The sequence below is a fragment of the Mesoplodon mirus genome (genome assembly GCF_964341445.2).
Source record: "Mesoplodon mirus genome assembly, chromosome: 3".
In the NCBI taxonomy this organism is placed as follows: Eukaryota; Metazoa; Chordata; class Mammalia; order Artiodactyla; family Ziphiidae; genus Mesoplodon; species Mesoplodon mirus.
The window spans coordinates 31,699,172-31,718,686 of record NC_138978.1 but is presented as its reverse complement, the minus strand read 5'-3'; the positions used below and the strand labels follow the sequence as shown (position 1 = coordinate 31,718,686).

General features: G+C 40.8%; 1 protein-coding gene across 3 annotated transcripts in view; it reads left to right on the top strand.

Moving 5' to 3' along the window:
• Positions 1–19,515, top strand: part of KIAA0319L (KIAA0319 like) — a 108,473-nt gene that overhangs the window by 67,213 nt on the left and 21,745 nt on the right. For all 3 annotated transcript variants that reach the window (XM_082613609.1, XM_082613607.1, XM_082613608.1), the window contains exons 4-12: positions 349–592; positions 3,458–3,559; positions 6,820–6,917; positions 9,817–9,904; positions 10,368–10,460; positions 12,296–12,428; positions 15,480–15,708; positions 17,139–17,262; positions 17,984–18,116. In XM_082613609.1, the coding sequence (XP_082469735.1) occupies positions 349–592; positions 3,458–3,559; positions 6,820–6,917; positions 9,817–9,904; positions 10,368–10,460; positions 12,296–12,428; positions 15,480–15,708; positions 17,139–17,262; positions 17,984–18,116 (1,244 nt within the window). The remainder of the gene's footprint in view (positions 1–348; positions 593–3,457; positions 3,560–6,819; positions 6,918–9,816; positions 9,905–10,367; positions 10,461–12,295; positions 12,429–15,479; positions 15,709–17,138; positions 17,263–17,983; positions 18,117–19,515) is intronic.

Genomic DNA, 19,515 nt, shown 5'->3' with positions numbered 1-19,515 from the left:
TTTAATTATATTTTGGATCCACAGGCCTGTTTTATAATAGTTGCTTAATACATATTTGTAGAAAGATTGAATATAAATATTAAGTAAGAAAAGAAGATAAAAGTATACATAGTGTAATTATTACTACTTTGTTTTAAGCAAAACTCTTCGCATAGAAAAAAATACTGGGAAGATTTATATCAACATTTTAACACCATTTTGGGTGATAAGATTAGTTTCTTTAATATTTTTGACAGTTTTGCATTTTTCAAAAGAAAAAAATTAACATGCAGTTATTTCATGAGACATGACCTAAAAAACTGGCCGTATAACTTTTGCCTATTCAAATGAATTTTTGCATTTCTCTAGGTCCACAACACAGATACAATTTCTAATCCCTTAACCACAGATCTGACTGCGAAGATTCCTGGTTGGTCAAATGTATCAGTTCAACCTGAGGCATCAGAGGACCCGGGTGCTACTCCTAGCATTCAGCAAGTAAAACCCCCTGGGAAAATCCCGATTGCTACCCCTCTGCCAGTGGCTCCTTCCTACAGTTATGCCACCCCTACCCCCCAGGCCTCTTTCCAGAGCACCTCAGCACCATACCCAGGTGAGGCCCTTTTCTTCTGTCCTCGGAGATAGGATTTTGATCAAAGTGTTCCCTTTTTGGGGAAAGAAAGGAGGGAGGCATGACTTTGAAATACTGTAGGTTAAAAAAATAATAATCCTGTTAATGTCCCTGTAATCATAGGACTTGGTCTCTCAATCCTTTTTTCAATAAGCTCCAGCCTATGGGTATTTTGAGGCTCTTTCCAGAGCCAAATTCCACTGTACCTAGATTCAATTAAGTAATGTTCAAGGAGCCAAGCAAGCAGAGGCCACTGGGAAGAAAGAGTCGGAACTGTATAACTGTTTGCCTTCTGAATGGGTGATTGTGGGTCAGATATTTGTGTCTGTGATTTCGATAGCATCTTTATTTTTATTTTTTAAATATTTATTTATTTATTTAGGCCGTGCCATGCGGCTTATGGGATCTTAGTTCCTTGGCCAGGGATCAAACTGGGGCCACAGCAATGAAAACACCGAGTCCTAACCACTGGACTGCCAGGGAATTCTGCATCTTTATTATTTTTATTATTATTATTTTTGCATCTTTATTTTTAAAGCAACTCATAGGCAGGAGATTTATACAGAGTGTTGCCTTAACAACGAGTCTGCTTCATAGTTCCGTTCTAAGGTATTAGGAGGAAATGCTTAATCAAGGGAACTAAGTTGATCTTTATCCCCTGAAAAAGTCAACAGGGTGAAGCAAAGCCAGTGAAAATGAATTTTTGCCAATTTTTAATTTCCTAAGTGGTAATATAACATAAAATTTTAGTGTTTCAGTCCTGAGGCACTAAAGTAATTTTTGTATTCAGGCAGAATGGTTGTAATTTTTGGTGTAATTGTGAAAGTTTTGGGCTGAGCTGTATTTTTTTTTAATATAAATTTATTTATTTATTTTTGGCTGCATTGGGTCTTTGTTGCTGCATGCGGGCTTTCTCTAGTTGTGGTGAGTGGGGGCTACTCTTCATTGTGGTGCGCGGGCTTCTCATTGCAGTGGCTTCTCGTTGCAGAGCACAGGCTCTAGGCACGCAGATTTCAGTAGTTGTGGCATGCAGGCTCAGTTGTTGTGGCTCACAGGCTCTAGAGCTCAGGCTCAGTAGTTGTGGTGCACGGGCTTAGTTGCTCTGCGGCATGTGGGATCTTCCCGGACCAGGGCTCGAACCCGTGTCCCCTGCATTGGCAGGCGGATTCTTAACCACTGCGCCACTAGGGAAGCCCTGCGCTGTATTTTTGACCATTATACTTTCTCTAAGTAGAGTGATTTCCTTCTTTCTTTCTTTTCTTTTTTCTTTTTTTTGAAAGTTACTGCAGCAATTCTTATTCCACCTCCTGGAGTGTCTAAATGCTGAAGCTTCCATAATGGATGGTTTCATTTCTCCCCAAGTGCAGTGTTCCCAAGCAGACAGATAAATCTCAAATTTCATATTTGTCTAAGAAACCCTTTTCACCTTCCAGTCTTGGAATATGGGTGAACCAACCAGTTGTTTGCTTTAAGCTCTCTAGTTCCTAGGTCTCATACCAAGTGAACAATTATTGTTAGAGAAATAAGATTTATATAATCAGTGGTTCTCAACAGCCTGTAAACATTTTTCATTGTTACAACCGTGGAGGAGGGGTGCTACTGACATCTAGTGGGTAGAGACTAGGGATACTACTAAACATCTTACAGTGCACAGGACAGTCTCCCCCCATCCCAACCCCAACATGCACAAAGAATTGGTCCAAAATGTTGTGGTCCAGAGAATTGGTCCAAAGAATTGGTCGTGCCATAGTTGAGAAGCTTTGACATGTATGGAATAGCTGGTGAAAAGCAGAAATATAGTATCTAGCTATTAGCTGATATGGATGTTCCAAAAATGCTAAAGTAGTTCAAGAAGTAGATAAGTTCGAACTGAAATGGTCTGGGAAGATTTTTTGGAGAGAAACCTGGCTTTTAGGCTAGAAACAAAGTACTGTATTTATAATAAAGTAAGCACACACCCCAATTGAAGAAAAAAGCTTTAGCAAAGTCCCCAAGAGTAGACTTCTGTGGAGCACAAGAGGGAAAATGAGTATAACTAGAGGCAGAATCGGGTGGAAGGGTGAGATGATGTGATCAGATGATGATGGATCCCTGATGCCAGGTTAGGAATTTGGACTGAAACATGGTGTGGGAGTGGGGGTCTTAAGTAGGAGAGTATCATGGTGGGTGAGTATTTTAGAAAAATTCATGGTGATGGGTGTTTTAGGGAGACAAAATGGATTAGAATGGGGAGAGCTAGCAGAGGGAAGACCAGTTAAGATTCTTGGAATTATCTAAGTCTATGGCTGTATCAGTTGAAATGGAAAGAAAATTAAGGCTGGCCTTGCAGCCAACACTTGCCTTTTTCTCTAGGAACTTTATATATGTATTTTATTAGAAAGTTATGTATCAGCATGATGATCCTTGAAACAGAGTTGAACTCTGTTTATTGAATTCTGTGGAAAGTACTATATAAAGAGGGCTTAGGGAAAGACCATAGTTAAAATACAGTGGAGAAAAACTCAGAGAGAAAGGAAGAAAGTGGAATAATATGGTGTCATGATAACCATGAGTTTTAAGATGGAGGCAGTCAGCAGTATTCGATACCACAGGGGTGAAGGATGAGGGTTGAGAAACAGCTATTAGATTTGCTAAGAAGCACTTTGTTGATGACCTCTAAGGATCCTTTTCGGTGGAAAAGTGGGGGCACAGTCACGTTGCAGGGGATTAGAGAGTGGGTAAATAATGAGGAAATGAAGGCAGTAGCTGAATATTGTTTATAGAAGAAATTTGGCCACAAAAGGAAGGAGAGAAATGAGATAGTCTGGATCTAATTTCTTATCTCTTGTGTATTTTCTTCATTTCCAGTTATAAAGGAACTGGTGGTATCTGCTGGAAACAGTGTCCAGATTACCTTGCCTAAGAATGAAGTTCAGTTAAATGCATATGTCCTCCAAGAGCCAGATGCAGGTAAAACATCCACTTATATTTGTGTAATGTTTTAATTCATAATGGAATCTACATACATTTACTCTCTGTAAAAGTCCTATGAGAATAAGATAATAGCTTGAACATGCACAAATATTTATGTGATATGAGAGGCAATATAATGTTTGAGATCATGGGCTTTGATGTCAAGGCTGGGTTCAAATCTGAGCTCAGCCAGTCATTAGCTGAATGATTTTAAGCAAATTATTTAACTTCTCTAAGTTTCCATTTCTTTCTCAGTAAAATGAGGATAATAATTCCTACTTCATAAGGTTACTTTAAGGGCAAAATGAAATGGTATAACGTACCTATATACCTCAGTGCCTAGCACATAGCTGATGCTCATTAAATGTAGATTTTATTATGCCCATTTAAAACTGAGACTCAGGTTAACCTGTTTATTTTGGCCAAACAGCTAGTAAGTAGCAGATATAGAACTTGTAGAGAAGTTATTCAAGACTACTACTAATATAGATTTGTCATGTAAAAAAAAAGACAAGCCCAATGTAATATACAATATTCAAATTTATAAAATATATAAATTAGGGGATGATTAATTTATTACTTAAGAAAACTTTTGTAATATGTGCATCCCTTTAACCTTTGAAGTACATGTTAATATACCAAAGTTTGACTTATAAACACGTATTCTCTTAAGATTATCTGTGACATGAAGTGAAGCATATGTTGATGGAAAATGATTGCATTGGCTTTGTGTTAACTCTCATTATAAGGTTAGTCAAGTAGCTCATTGTAAGGCTAGTTAAGCAAAATGCCTTACTGTATTCAGGATGGGGTCCTTCCATTTTAGGTACACATGTTTCCAATACAATATCCCTACTTTCTGGGCCTAGTACCAAATAGTGTATTTATGCAAAAACTACTTTTCCAGAACCTAAATGCCCTCTCTGTCCTTTTTTTTTTTTTTTTTTAAAGAAGATGTTGGGGGTAGGAGTTTATTAATTAATTTATTTATTTTTGCTGTGTTGTGTCTTCGTTTCTGTGAGAGGGCTTTCTCTAGTTGTGGCAAGCGGGGGCCACTCTTCATCGCGGTGCGCGGGCCTCTCTTGTTGCAGAGCACAGGCTCCAGACACACAGGCTCAGTAGTTGTGGCTCACGGGCCCAGCTGCTCCGCGGCATGTAGGATCCTCCCAGACCAGGGCTCTAACCCGTGTCCCCTGCATTAGCAGGCAGATTCTCAACCACTGCACCACCAGGGAAGCCCCCTCTCTGTTCTTTATTTCTGCCCTCACATTGCGTTTTCCTTATCAGTTCATTCCACCTTCCTATAGAGAAACATATTCCTTTCCTCTTCTGGTGATAAGTTAAGGTGAATGGATTTGGTGGCCTTTGAAGATTCAGGTAAAGAAAGAACTGCTTTGAGCTGCAGTTACTTCCACTCTTCTGTGAAAGATATCCTGGCTGTACTGTATTTTCTTTTCTAAGCCCTATTTGCATATACATTTCTGTGAGTTGATATCACCTTGTATATCAGTATTCCAAAACACATCAGTTCAAAAACAGATTCTTTCAACTCTCTGCTCCCCAGTTTGTTCAGTATTAATCAGATACATGAGATGGATGGTTTCAAACTTTCAAAGGTTGGGGATGATGAGACAGGACCAGCTCTGCCTGTTCTTCATTCCTCTCATCTCCTATGGCAGCCCCTGCAGCACCTCTCAGGATCCCTCTAGGGTTCAGAGGCATGACTTGAAAACCACTGCCCTAAATCATTAAAACCAGCATTCTGTCTAACAGACCTATACTCAGTTGTTCCTACCCTTGGGCAAATTCCTGTCTGCAAGGCATAATTCGTCCCCTGAGCTTTCCTGTTCTAAGAGTATTGTCATTTGTTGAAATTTGTGTTGCTAGCCTTAGATGTTATAAAATTGTCAATTCCCAAGCTAGTGTGAGTCTGTTTTCTGTGCGGGGGAAAAAAAATTTCTAACTACAGTTCAAGAAATGTCATCTTGGGACTTCCCTGGCGGTCCAGTGGTTAAGACTTTGCCTCCCAGTGCAGGGGGTGTGGGTTCGATCCCTGGTCGGGGAGCTAAGATCCCACATGCCTTGCAGCCAAAAAACTAAAAAACATAAAACAGAAGCAATATTGTAACAAATTCAATAAAGACTTTAAAAAAAAAAAAAAGAAAGAAATGTCATCTCTTAGCACCAGTCCTACTTCTACTTCTTCTTTCCTGCTCCTCATGTAACCTAACTTCTACAGATACATTTATGAGAGCTGCCTGGGGCTGACAACTGGCCAAAACAAAGCTAGTGTTCTCTGGAGGAAGGAAGAGTAATAGATCTTGTATCTCAGGCTTATAAAGTAAAATCTAGTCTTAAGACTGTTTGGAATTAAGTTCTGTGCGTTAGCATTAACTTTTGAACTCATGAAGTAAGAAAAAGGTGACCATTCTCTGTAAGCATTTGAGACTTCTTTTTTTTCCCCCTTTTATTTTTCCCTTTTTGGGTAGTAAATTAAATGAAACCTTCCTACCAAATGCCCCCCCTTCCTAGCCATAAATGCATCTTGTTTCAAAAAATATTTAAGACAGCTTTAACCGGGGAGGGATTCCATTTAGATAACAGGATTCTATCCTCACCCTACCCATTCATACAGTCTGAGCTACAAATGAGGACCATTTAATGCTTCATTTGATCTTAATTAATTTCACTGGGGCCTGTTTTAAATGGGCCATCCCCTACCACCTTCTGCAGTGTGTTATTTATTAGCTCAGCAGGAATGAAGTAGCTCTTTTAACTCACCAGGGTGTGATGACCTCAGTGAGACGAGCATTGTTAGCACTCTTTAAAAAGGTATTTTTGAACCATGTTATTTAGAAGTCATTGCTGTTCTTTGTTGCAAAAGAAATTTTGCAAGAAAATGGCCTTTATTCCCAGTGAGTTCATCCATAGTGGTTTGTAGGGCATGTATTTTCACTGGGATGCCATACCATGAGCAACCTGGTATTTTAGGGGAGGATTGGCCCAAAGCAGCGTGGGTATGGGGCAGGAATGAGCACTGCTGGGAGAGAGTGGAAGAAGCCCTAACTATAGTTGAGTCAGCAGAATCCACCTTTTCTTTCAACAGAATGTTTGGTTTCCCTTTGGCTTTGGGGTGAAATCCTGAAAACTAAGGTCTTGTCAAGATTTAGAAAAATTTTGTTATTCACAGGCTGTGTGGTTGCCCTCTTTGTGTGTAGGTGTGTGTTTTCATGATTTTTGTAACTGCCCTTCTATAGGAGAAACCTACACCTACGACTGGCAGCTGATTACTCATCCTAAAGACTACAGTGGAGAAATGGAAGGGAAACATTCCCAGATCCTCAAACTATCCAAGGTGAATTTGCCTCCTGTCATTTGCAGGGATGGGGTAGAGGTGTTGACCATTTTCTAACATGTATAATATAGAATTTTCTGTCCACACTTAACTTAGGAACAGCCTTTCAGAAGCGAATCCTCCAAAAGTCTGGCTGGCTGACATCCAGTATTTGTTAGTGTATGATTCTCAAATTTTCATTTATGGTGAGAATATTGTATAAGCATAGTGGTGATAGCTGAAAATACACACTAAACAGCTTTTAAGGGTAACATAAGGATTTTAGAATTTGGGAGATAAGCTAGGTTATTTGTGGCCACATGACTGTGTAAATTGGCTCAGTCTTTTTTTGGGATTCAGTGTAGTTATTAAGAGCCATAAAAATGTTCATATTCTTTAGCCAAGCAATTGCTTTTTCCTTCCTTCCTTCTTTCTTTCTTTCTTCCTTCCTCCCTTCCTACCTTCCTTCCTACCTTCCTTCTGTCTTTCCTTCCTTTCTTTCCTCTCTTTCTTTCAACAACTGTTCATTGTACACTAGTTATGTGGCAGGTATTGGGGATTTACTAGTGAATTAGTCGTAATATTAACATTTTAGGAAAATACAGTCTAGTACGTGCTACTGACCAGAAGCAGGTAATTATAACAGGAGTATACTAGGTCAGTACATGGGGTATTGAAGCCCTGGGGAGTTAGAGTAGATTTCTTAGAGTTGGCCTAGTTGGGTCATGAAAGGTGACTGGCTTACTGGGTAAAGGGTGGAGTGGTAATACCCCAAGCAGAGGAAGCAGTATGTCTACTGGGCCAAATAATAGAGAGAAATGTGGGAAAAAGGGAATTTTACGTGGTTCATCCTGACTGGACCCCATGGTATGAGAGGAACAGTGGCACAAGTAAGTTGGAGAGATGCAGGTGCCAGATTGCACAGAGCCTTGTGCGTGCCAGAGTGAGGCCTTTGACTCTTATCCAGAGGGAATATGGTGCCTTTGAAAGGTTTTAAGCAGGAGAATGACATGTTCAGATTTTCAGTTTAGAAGGATCACCCTGACTGCAGATTGGAGGAGATAAGACTCAAACTAGGGAGACCAGGGAGGAATCTATTGAAAAATGTAGGTGTGAGGTGATAATAGTCTGAGTGAAAAAAAACTAAATAAATAAAATAAAACTTAAAAGCCACCCATTGAGCTCTTACCATGTGCCAGAAACAGTGCTAATTATTTTATGCAGTTATTTAATCTTCCTAACAACCCCAAGATGTAAATATTAGTATTTGTTTTACAAATGACGAAACTAAAAATTAGAAAAACAAAGTGGTTTGGCCAAAGTGCACAAAGCTATTAAATGGTACATTTGAACTGGAACTTTCCATCTCTAAACCCATGCTCTTAAGAACTGTGCTATGATGAATGGTTAAAAACTAAGGTGATGACAGTGTGAATGGAGAGAAGTGGGTGGATTTGAGAAATACTATGGAGGTCAACTTGGTGATCAATTAATTGGGTGGAGGTGTTGAGGAAGAGAAGTCCAGGATAATTTTAGCCTTTTGGCTTAGACACTTCATTGGATGTTGGTATATTTGAGGTGATATTCACTGAAATGAGGAACATAGAAAGAGGAGCAGGTTTGGAAGAGGTTTGCAGATGATTAATTCATGTTGGGACAGAGTGAGGTTGAGGTACCTGTGAAACATTTGAGTGGAGGGACCAGTAAGTAGTTGGGGGTAAGGGGCTAGAGATCAGGATGCAAGTCCGGGCTGGAGAGATAAATTTGTACACCAGCATCAAATAGTTGACAACTGAAGCCATAAATAGATGAAAACATCCAGAGAGTGTGTAGAGTGAAGTAATAAACGGATTGCAGTTGGAATCCTGGGGAACACTGTCATTAAAGGTATGGAAGGAAGAGGAAATGGAAGAAAATGTGGAGTAGGCCTAGAAGTGAAAGCCAAGGAAGGAGAGCATTACAAGAAGAAGGAAGTGGTCCAAAATGCTCCATGCATTCAATTAGCATTTACCCAAAGGAGATAATTCAAAAGAAAGAAAAAAATCATTTTACCTGAAAGATGTTCACCACAGCATTAGTTATAATAGTAAAATTTTGGAAACAACCCAAATATCCAACAATGTGAAATGCTTATGTGAATTATGGCACATTTATTCATGTACTCTTCTGCAGCCATTAAAATGACTATTTAAGAGACTGTTCTAATGGGGAAAGTGTTCATGCTAAATGAATGGAAGAAAGAATAATAAAAAGTCCTATATATCGTGATTTTAGCTAGGTCCTGAATACCACTGAAATATGAGCTCCTCAAAGGTAGGGACCTTATCTAATTCCTCTCCAAACCTCAAGCCTAGGACAATGACCACATATAATTGATTCTCAATACATGTTTGTTGAACAGGTGTGCTCTTTTTTTGGATGTGGTAAAAGATTAGAAGGAAATAAGAAAAATGTGATTAATTGGGGTGTTAGGACAATGGGATTGTGGGTGATTTTTTTTTAATGTTATGTTCATACAGTTAGTGGAAATCAGGAGGGGGAAATATTCAGATATTTGAGAGCTATTTGGTGTTTTTACAAAATGTTTTTCTTTGCAGAGATGATTGTTTTAATTTCATAACTGTGAAGTAGGATGGTTGGGCCCTTAATGTTCTTCTGAAAAGAAAATGGGAGTACAGAGATGTTGAAATCCCTTCTGTTGTTGCGAGTCAGCTAGTAATAAGATTCACATGAAAAGCTATGGTTTTTTAGTTTATAATTCATTGTTTCATATCTTCAGCTAGTTTACTTTCTCCATTTTGGAAATGGTGCAAGAAGAGGAGAATTCAAGAAACAGCATTGGAAAATTCAGATATATGTGTTATTTTAAATATAATTGCTGCTGTTTGTGGTTGTCTAAAAGATCTTCTCACTTCTGCAGCTCACTCCAGGCCTGTATGAATTCAAAGTGATTGTAGATGGTCAGAATGCCCATGGGGAAGGCTATGTGAATGTGACAGTGAAACCAGGTATGTTACCCAGCCCTGGCCATGTCTCCACTGCTCCTTCTGCAGGATTCCCAAGGAGATGGAGATTTGATTTTAGGGGTTTTAAATTCTCATTCTTTTTTTGTAATATATTTACGTATTGGGCAATTCCTAGTTCACAAAGCTTGTTTGTTGTCCACCTCTACTCAGCTTGCTTGAAAGCAGGAAGTTGCTGCTATAGTACTTCTGATGTAGTAGATAGGACATGAGCATTGAAAGAATGCGCAGGGCATGGCCTTAGCAGTCGTCAGGCTTAGAAGAGGCTTTAACACTCCCAGGTGTCTTAGGTTAGAATGGCAACCTGATCTTGTGACTCTACCATTTGGTGATGCTCAGCTCTCACTTATGTAATGGAAAATGACTTATGCTCCACCCAGATATGGCCTGCTTTTCCTATAATTTATAAAGACCCTCTTCCAATTTCTTGTGGGTCATGTTCTTGCAGAGCCCCGTAAGAATCGGCCTCCTGTTGCCATTGTGTCACCACAGTTCCAGGAGATCTCTCTGCCAACCACTTCTACAGTCATTGATGGCAGCCGTGAGTACTTGTCTAGGCATGATGTTTTAGAAGAGCCTTCACTGTGTACTGGTAGAAGGTTTGGGGCCAGCTATGTCTGCATAGTGTTTAGGCCAGTCCTCGGCCGTGTTAGGGGAAGACCAACCATCTGAAGCAATTGATTAGGAAGTAAAAACCAGACAGGCCCTGTTTAAAATCCCCGTGTGGCCTGTCTGCAGTAATAGTTCTGCTCTGAGATGGTAAGAAAGTAGGATTATTCATGTATTTAGCATTATTTTAGTTGAAACTTGCTGGTTTTCAAATTCGCTTGCCTGGAGTTGCCATCCTTAGCTATGGAAACAAAGCTCCTTCCTATCATGACAGGATAAGTAACTGAGAGTCTTGACAAAGAGCTCTCACTCAGCCATCACTGCCTAGCAAGATTCTCATTAGCCTTCTCCTGGAGAGACTCACAGAATGGAGCACACACCCCTGCCTGGGCCCGTTGTTAACATGTCACCCTTCAGAGTAGTGTCACCTGATGGGTGACATGAGAGGATTTCTGGGCCTTGGCTCTGTGGGTGCAAGAGGTTTCGGGCCTGTCGCCCTCCAGCATTGGCTTGGTCTCTCTGGGGGCCCGTTAAGGCCCTGTCACCCCGAGTGTCTTGGCACAACAGGGGCTTGTGGCAGAGGCAGCTGCTGCTTTAGCAGAGGGATCTCTAGCGGGTTAAACCGTTCATGTAGGTGATTCTGGCCAGAAGAGGAGGACAGAAGAGTAGCAGGCCAAGAGGAAGAGGCAGAACAGGAAGAAACACTTGTGAGAGTGGCAGAAAGGGTCCACTTAGTACCATTTTATTTTATATTTTTGATTAGATCAAAGTTGAATAATATGTAAAGGCACACAGTGAAAAGAATCACTACCCTCCCGGTCTCCCAACTATCCAGTTTTCCTCCAGACAACCAATGGTATTATCTTATGTATCTTTCCAGAGATATTTGATGCGTATATAAGAAAATACATATACAGTCCTTATGACAACACATTACGTGCACTGTTACGTACAGTGCTTGTTTCTATATGTTGGAGAATTTTTCTGAATTAACACATGCAATACTTCTTCATTCTTTTTTTCTTTTAATGATTACATAACCTTCCATGATATGAATATATGATTTCATTGTATGCATATGTACTTGTTTTCAATCTCTATTGATGACCATTTAGATTACTTTTGACTTGCTATTACAAATAACGTTCTTGTGAATAATCTTGTAAGCGTGACATTTAACACAAATATTAAATGTCCTACAGATACACAACACAAGTGCAAGCAGATCTGAAGTATTAAATTCTTAGAAGAGGAATTGCAGGGACAAAGATAAATTTTCCCAAATTGCTCCTTATAGAGGTTGTATCAATTTATGCTTCCACTATGACTTATGAGGGGGCCTCTTTCCCCACACTTTTTACCCACATAATGTGTTGTGAAACTTTGGTGTTTACCAATTTGAGAGGTTAAAAAATGCTATCTCAAGTGTAATTTAAATTTGCATTTCTTTTTTAAGTGAGGTTGAGTATCTTTTCATGTGTTTAAGACCTTTTGATTCTCCTTTTTTTATACATATACTTAATACAGTAGCGTTTTAACCAGAGGTTGCCTGTGTTGGAGTCCTTGGAAAACTGCGCAGTGGAATATTCATAGAGAGGCAGAATGACCCAGTAATCCGAGGGAAGAAACACTCTGGAGACATAGTCTGTAATTTCATAAAGTTTTCCTAGCCTCAAATCTCTGGGTAGTTGCCCTGGTTTGTGTAAACTGGATAAGTGCTAAGACCCAGTGCTCTCATGCTGTAACTGATATTTCTTTATGGTCAAGAAAGCATGGATGATGATAAGATCGTCCAGTACCATTGGGAAGAACTTAAGGGACCTCTGAGAGAAGAGAAGATTTCTGAAGATACGGCCATATTAAAACTAAGTAAGCTCGTCCCTGGGAACTACACTTTCAGGTAAATTTGGATCCTTCAAGTTTACCATAGGCCATTTTTTTCCCCTTATGGGTTTTACGTTCTTATAGGAGTCACTCTGACAGATATCAAATTCCCTGTAGAGTTGGCTGATAATATAGCCTTTGGTTCCACTGGTTCTTTGAGCCATGTTGTAACAGTGGTCACAATAGTCATAACTTTTTAGGGCAAAGGTCCTTGCATAATAGATCAGGATCCACACAGCTAATCCTTCTCAAAGCCTTATTTGGCGTATACCCAAACCTTTTTTTAGAATTTCTGTCATTAAGTGAAAGGGCCCATCTTCCTTTGCCTTTTCTCAGGAAAAATCTAGAAGGAATCTACTCTCATCTCTCCCCTTTGGGAAATGCTTCCTCAACTTAGGATATATCAAAATCTTTACTTTTGACTTAGTGGTTTATTTGAATATGATTTGTAGCATCTTTCTCTGTTGGGGATTTTCAGAGAATTTGATTCAAAGTCAGTTCTTTTGGGAACTAGTGTTGATATACTAGACTGTGATTAATGAGTCTGAGGCTGACCCTAGAGTAATCCTCCTTATATTTGCATTACTCACTGTAGGCTACGAAGCACTGGTACATGAGTGTCATGCAAACACCATATGTACACTATACCATCCTCATTTTACGTCTGAGAAGAATGAGGCTCGGTGTATTTACTAACTTCTCTGAGGTCACACAGCTGGAGCTGAAATGCAGATTTTCTAATCCCCAAGTCAGGACTCATTCTACTCTGCTCCTTGACTTGGCCTATATGTGTTTTGTTTATGCTTCCTTGAATGCCCTTCTCAATCTGTTGGGACTCTGCCTATCTTTAAGGACCTCCTCAGTTTTCTGTGAGGCTCTCTGAGATCCCTCCAGAGAGGAGAGGGAATGTCCCTCCTCTTTCCGTGTTGCACTCAGTGCCTCTATGTGGTGCCTGCCATGGTGCAACGGCTTGTTCATGGGTATCTGTCTTCCCCACTGGATCTGAGATTAACCACGCTTTAGACACTACCAGAGACACAGCAAGGAATGTCCTAGCACAGCACCTACCATACAAATAAATATACAAGTTCTGACTTAGCAGCGCTCTCACTGACTCAAGACTTCAAGTGAATGAAGGGTAGCTGCTATTACAACAAGGCAGGAGCCTTCTCACTGAGTTAAAATGGAAATGTGAGTTGGTTTTCACCTTGGATTTCTAATATAGGAATTTTAACATTTATGGAATTTAGCCTGGGTGATGTTGATCCTTTTTGAAATAGTAACAATAATAGCTACTGCTTCTTGAACATTTACTGTGTTAAGTACTGTTCTGAGCTCTTTGCACGCAGTAGCCCATTTAACCCTTGTACCTGGTATTATAATGGCTCTTATTTTACAGATTAGGAAATATAGTCACAGAGAGGTTAAGTAACTTGCCCAAGGTCACACAGGTTGTCTGATTCCAGAGTCTGAGCTTTTAACCACAATGTTAACCTAGAGCGTTTTGGGTGAATGGGATATTGGGTGCAGTCCTTTTTTTCTAAGCCTCAGTCCATGAAATGATGGGATTGGGTTTGATTAGCATTAAGGTCCAATCTGTTTGATTCCACTTACATTTTCCTCTCCCCTGCTTTTACACAGCAGTGGCCTCTTTCCCCAGCCCTGTGGTCAGCTGCTGTTTGGTTCCAGAACTTTTGCGTGCAAGCCAGGGACTGTCTGAGGTGAAAGTCAACGTAATGGGCAGTTGCCATTTTGCCATCTGTCTATAACTTGCTTTTGTTCTGAAATAGGAGACAAATAAGACATGTTAAAAAAAAAAACAACAAAAAACTGAAAACAGAAACTGGAAAGAGGAAAACTTCTGTGGATTTTTCTTTTTCAGATGTTTGCTGATTTGCACATGTCTGTGTGTCTGATGTTTTTGTGTTCTTTTTCTAAAAGCTGTAATATCAGAAGTCCCCTTAAGATCATAGGTAAAAAGTGAGATTGTGGGATAAAAACCCCACAGATGTCTGGCTCTTTCTGTGGCTGGTTGTGAGATTTAAACAAACGACATGTCTTTTATATGCTTTTCCTCTTTCTGTGAGCAAAATGGAAGCAGCCCAAACCTCCTTGCTTGCTTATGCTCACATTTTGAGGTGGCAAGAGAAGCTTTAGGCTGTTCAGCTGGAAGGCATCACTTAGGTAGAAGCCTGCTCTTACAAATGAACATTTTTTTTTCTCTTGCAAATTCTCTTTCACACTGGCACAAACTGTGGGATGCTTGCGTAGGAGAATTCATTTCCATCTCAGGCTCCTATCTTACTGGAGCTAGCCCTCCTGGTCCATCCTAGAGACTGTCTGCCCAGGAAGTCCATTCTTGTGCTGTGTACACAGCCAAAACAGGATGATGGGAGGAGAGCCTGCTGCAGTCAGAGCTTGCTTTATTTAGTGTAACGTCTTTGAACCCTATAGGAATAGTGGCCAGGGATTATTGCTTCTTAAGACTTGGTGCTGGGCTTTGGAGTCAGAGAACTGGGCTTGCATGTTGGCTCACTATTTAGCTCTGGGCAGGTTTCTTCCCTCTCTAAGGCTTCTATAATAGTGAGGTTGATGATACCTATTCTATATGATTGTTGTGAGGGCCAAATCAGACAATGCTTATAAAGGTCCCAGCCACAGACACATGCAGGCAGCAGAGTGAAATGGTGCTAGAGATATATTGTCTAGATTTAGATCCTGACTCCACTGTTTTCAAGCTTTCAAGCTTGGGCAAGTTACTTTACCTTTTTTTGCCTCAGTCTCCTCATATGTATAAGGAGTAAAATGGGGATAGTACTTTATAGGGCTGTTGTGAGGATTGAATGAGATACAAAGTGCTTAGAACAGTGCCTGGCACACAGTGAACCCTCAGTCAGTGTTAGCTTCTAGTATTACTCTAACTTTCCAAAAAGAATGGGTTAGAATTGGTTACCGATTGGTAATCCTGCCACATTGGTATTTTTTAGCCTTGATTTTCAGTTCTTCCATGTTTATTCCTCTTTCTTTAAGACCACCCCTGATTGCATTCCTCTCTCTTTCCTGATAGCTTGACTGTAGTAGACTCTGATGGAGCTACCAACTCTACCACGGCAAGCCTGACAGTGAACAAGGCTGTGGATTACCCCCCTGTGGCCAATGCAGGCCCCAACCAAGTGATCACCCTGCCCCAAAACTCCATCACCCTCTTCGGGAATCAGAGCACTGATGATCACGGCATCACCAGCTATGAGTGGTCACTCAGCCCAAACAGCAAAGGGAAAGTGATGGAGATGCAGGTAGGAGGGAATAGTTTCTGTCTTTTCTTGCCCAGGGAATTAGAGCTGCTGGACTGGGTCACCCATCCAAGACTTATATTTCTCCATCTTAATATCCAAAGTCAGATTAGTGAATAGAACATTTGAATTTTTTAAAGAATCTAGAAAGATTGAGGGGCCTTTAGTTAACACATCAGCAAAAACTTTATCTTAAATGTTTAGTATTAGAGGAAAAGGCTGGTAGCTGCTCTAGGATAATTTCAGGGAGTCAAATTCTTTAGAAGCTACAAGGGTGCAAATTTTTTTTAAAATTAATTTTTATCGGAGTATAGTTGCTTTAAAATGTGTTAGTTTCTGCTGAAGGGTGCAAATCTTAGTGAGCTCTATTACAAATTGGAGGAGATTGCCTGACTAGATGGTGAGCATCTTCTCTCTGGAGATATTTAAGAAGAGACTAGATCTGTCACCAGGCAGGTAACGTAAGTAAATGAAGAAAACTGGATGGGGACTGTGGCAAACCAGAGGGCGTAAGCCCTGACCAAAGGGGTCAGCAGCCCTCCAGTCAGGCTGGTTGTTGCCACGCTAGAGTATCGTCCCAGTGTTGCTAGGTCCTCCAGCTTTTCAAGACAAGACAGAAACCTAGACTTCTATGTGAAATTTTCCAACTTTTAAGAACCCTAAGGCCAAATAAAATGTCTGCAAGGTATTAGGTTAGGTTTCTCCGCTGTTGCAGAATCTGTACAGACCTGTAAGGGCATGCACAGCATTATAAAGCATCTTGGGTCGTTGCTGCCATATTTTATCGAGGCAGCATTGTTAGGATCACGCTGTGTGGCTTCAGTAGGAAGAACATTGTTTTGTAAATTGTGTTATTTTACTATATGTTAATGGTTTTCTTTCTGCTTGGGTCATAGAAGTGGATCTTGATTATCTCTGCACATTTTCCTGTACTCGTCTACCTTGTGAGAGCTCTGACTTTATTTATTTGAAACTGTTGCTGTGTCAGAGGGTTATTTCCTTGAAGGGTGAAACTTTTTTTTTTTTTTTTTTTTTTTTTTTTTTTTTTTTTTTGCTGTACGCGGGCCTCTCACTGTTGTGGCCTCTCCCGTTGCGGAGCACAGGCTCCGGACGCACAGGCTCAGCGGCCATGGCTCACGGGCCCAGCCGCTCCGCGGCATGTGGGATCCTCCCAGACCGGGGCACGAACCCGTATCCCCTGCATCGGCAGGCGGACTCTCAACCACTGCGCCACCAGGGAGGCCCTGAAGGGTGAAACTTTTAACAAGATGTCCCACAGTGTCTGATTGAGCATTCAGTAATTATGTTGAATTGGGAGGTAATGGCCCACTACCAACCTAGGTTTAGAAAACTGGGTAAATCATTTAGACCAGAGTAGGACTTCTTGTATGATGTGATTCCGGGAGTCCACTTGTCTGTATTTATATATCCAGGGTGTTAGAACACCGACCCTGCAGCTCTCTGCCATGCAAGAAGGAGACTATACTTACCAACTCACAGTGACTGACACAATAGGACAGCAGGCCACCGCTCAAGTGACTGTTATTGTGCAGCCTGGTAAGTTCTAACCTTGTGGTGCAGGCTCTTCTGTTGGCTGGTCCCTTGACCCTTGGAGGGAGAAAAGGGCTTGGGTTCTGAGCTCTATGAGGGTGGAAGTGGGAGTTACCAATCCACCAAGCCCCTGGCGGCTGCTATTGTCCATTCCCCTAGTGCTTTCTTCATAGCTAGAGAGAAGGAGTATTTCACGACCTCGCTTGTGCCCTTGCTCTTGGCTAGTTATTGTGCCTTCAAGGGGAGCTAGCAGATAGAGTCTCTGCCAGCCCAAATCTTACCATGTCCTTTTGTCCTTTTTTTTTTTTTTTTTGGCTGCGGCTCGCAGAATCTCACTTCCCCAACCAGGGATTGAACCTGAGCCACAGTAGTGAAAGCGCCAAATCCTAACCACTAGACCACCAGGGAACTCCTCCCACCATGTCCTTTAAGGGCCAGCTTAAAGCCCACTTCCTCAAGAAAGCCCTACGTTATCTTTCAAACCCTGTCATTTGAACTCCTATAGCATTATACTTCAATCCATGTTCTTTCAGAATGTTTTATATGTTTCAGTCTTATATTCTTCATGCAAGCTCCCTGACCATATGCTTACCTCACACAGTATCTGACAGTTCTATGAATGGAGAGGCAGAGTCCTTGAGGCTTCCAGAACATATGTCCCAATTGGTTCCTCTCCTTTCCCAGCTGGACTGCCTGCTTTTGAACTCCCAAGTCTCTTGTCTTCTAGAAAACAACAAGCCTCCACAGGCAGATGCAGGTCCAGATAAAGAGCTGACTCTTCCCATGGATAGCACAACCCTGGATGGCAGCAAAAGCTCAGATGATCAGAAAATTATCTCATATCTCTGGGAAAAAACACAGTGAGTATTGACACAAAATCCTTATATATGCAAGGGCTCCAGACCTTTGAAGAGCAAGGTTTTATTTGCTTTTAAGAGTTTACTTTCTCTTATTAGCTTATCCAAGGGGGATTACTTAGAAAGAAATGTTTGCAATCCCAAACTTCAACTCTAAGAAAAATATAATTTTTGTAAGAAAAAAAAAAAGAATGCTTACCATTAGCTGTCCCCAGGTAGTCCTTTGTGGTCCTGGTGCTTTTACAGGTACAATCCATTTGCTGAAATGCATAGTTTAATTACACTTGAGAGGCAAGATGGAAGGGGTAATGGAGCAGAAAAACACTGTTGCTCAAAATTAACTGGGTAAGGCTGTCAGGGGGGATGGGCCAGAGCAGCTCTTAAGAATTGAAAATTCATCTCCAAAATGAAAGCATTACTCTGGTATTGTTTCCTTGAAGATACCATATACCATTTATGTTAGCCAGAGGCCAAAGGCAATAACCAAAATAATACTAATTAAATTGGAATTACCTAATCGAACCATTCCTGGTTCTCACAATTTCTTTCAGCTCCTTTAAACCATAACAAATGGAACTCAGATTATATGCAGGATCCTACAGGAAGCAATTCCAAGGAAGAGTTAAAAGCATTCCCAATTTCCAAAGGTAGCAACCATAGGACAGACTGGGTTTTTTGTTTTTGCTTTTGTTTTTGACTAGGATGTTAGAGATGGGTGGGGAGGGGCTGTAATTTTACTTGTAAAAGCACTTGACTTACGATTAGTGAGTTGGATTCTAGAAATGATTTTCCTTAGCTTTAGTTTCTATCTTTTGGAGAACCTAATTTTCTTCAACCCAGCATGTTTTAATTATAACTGTTTATTGAAGATACAGCAGATAAACCTTTTAGTTGAGTTTTATTAGTGTTTACAGCAGAAATAATCCTTAGCATAGCTTCTTGGAGGAGAATCTGTTTCAAGGGGGGCTGCTAGGGTCAGGGTTATACATTTAAACAGCAAAACAAAACAGAGCAAAACCTGGGCGTCTACAGGTTTCTCTGGTTGTCCTGCAGTGTTAAGGAAAGCTCTGAGGCATTTTGACCCTTGAACAGAAGGGCTGTCTGGTATATGTGCAGTATTGTGCCTACATGCTGGCTCAGAGCTCGCTCACCTGCTGCAGCGTGAGGCCACAGGGGAGAAGGAAAGATACGGGGCATCCTGGTTCCTCTGTGGCTCCTGTCCAGGAGCTGGAGGGAGTTTTGCCTGTAGAACTGCTAAGAAGAGGATGGTTTTTCCCTGAGAGTTCCTCTGTAGCCTTGGCCCATTTCCTTTCCCTGACTTTTCAGCAAGAGGGAGTTTGGCATGTGATTAAGAAATGCATTTTGCTTCTTTTCTGGCAAGAGCTGAACCAACCACTGGGCC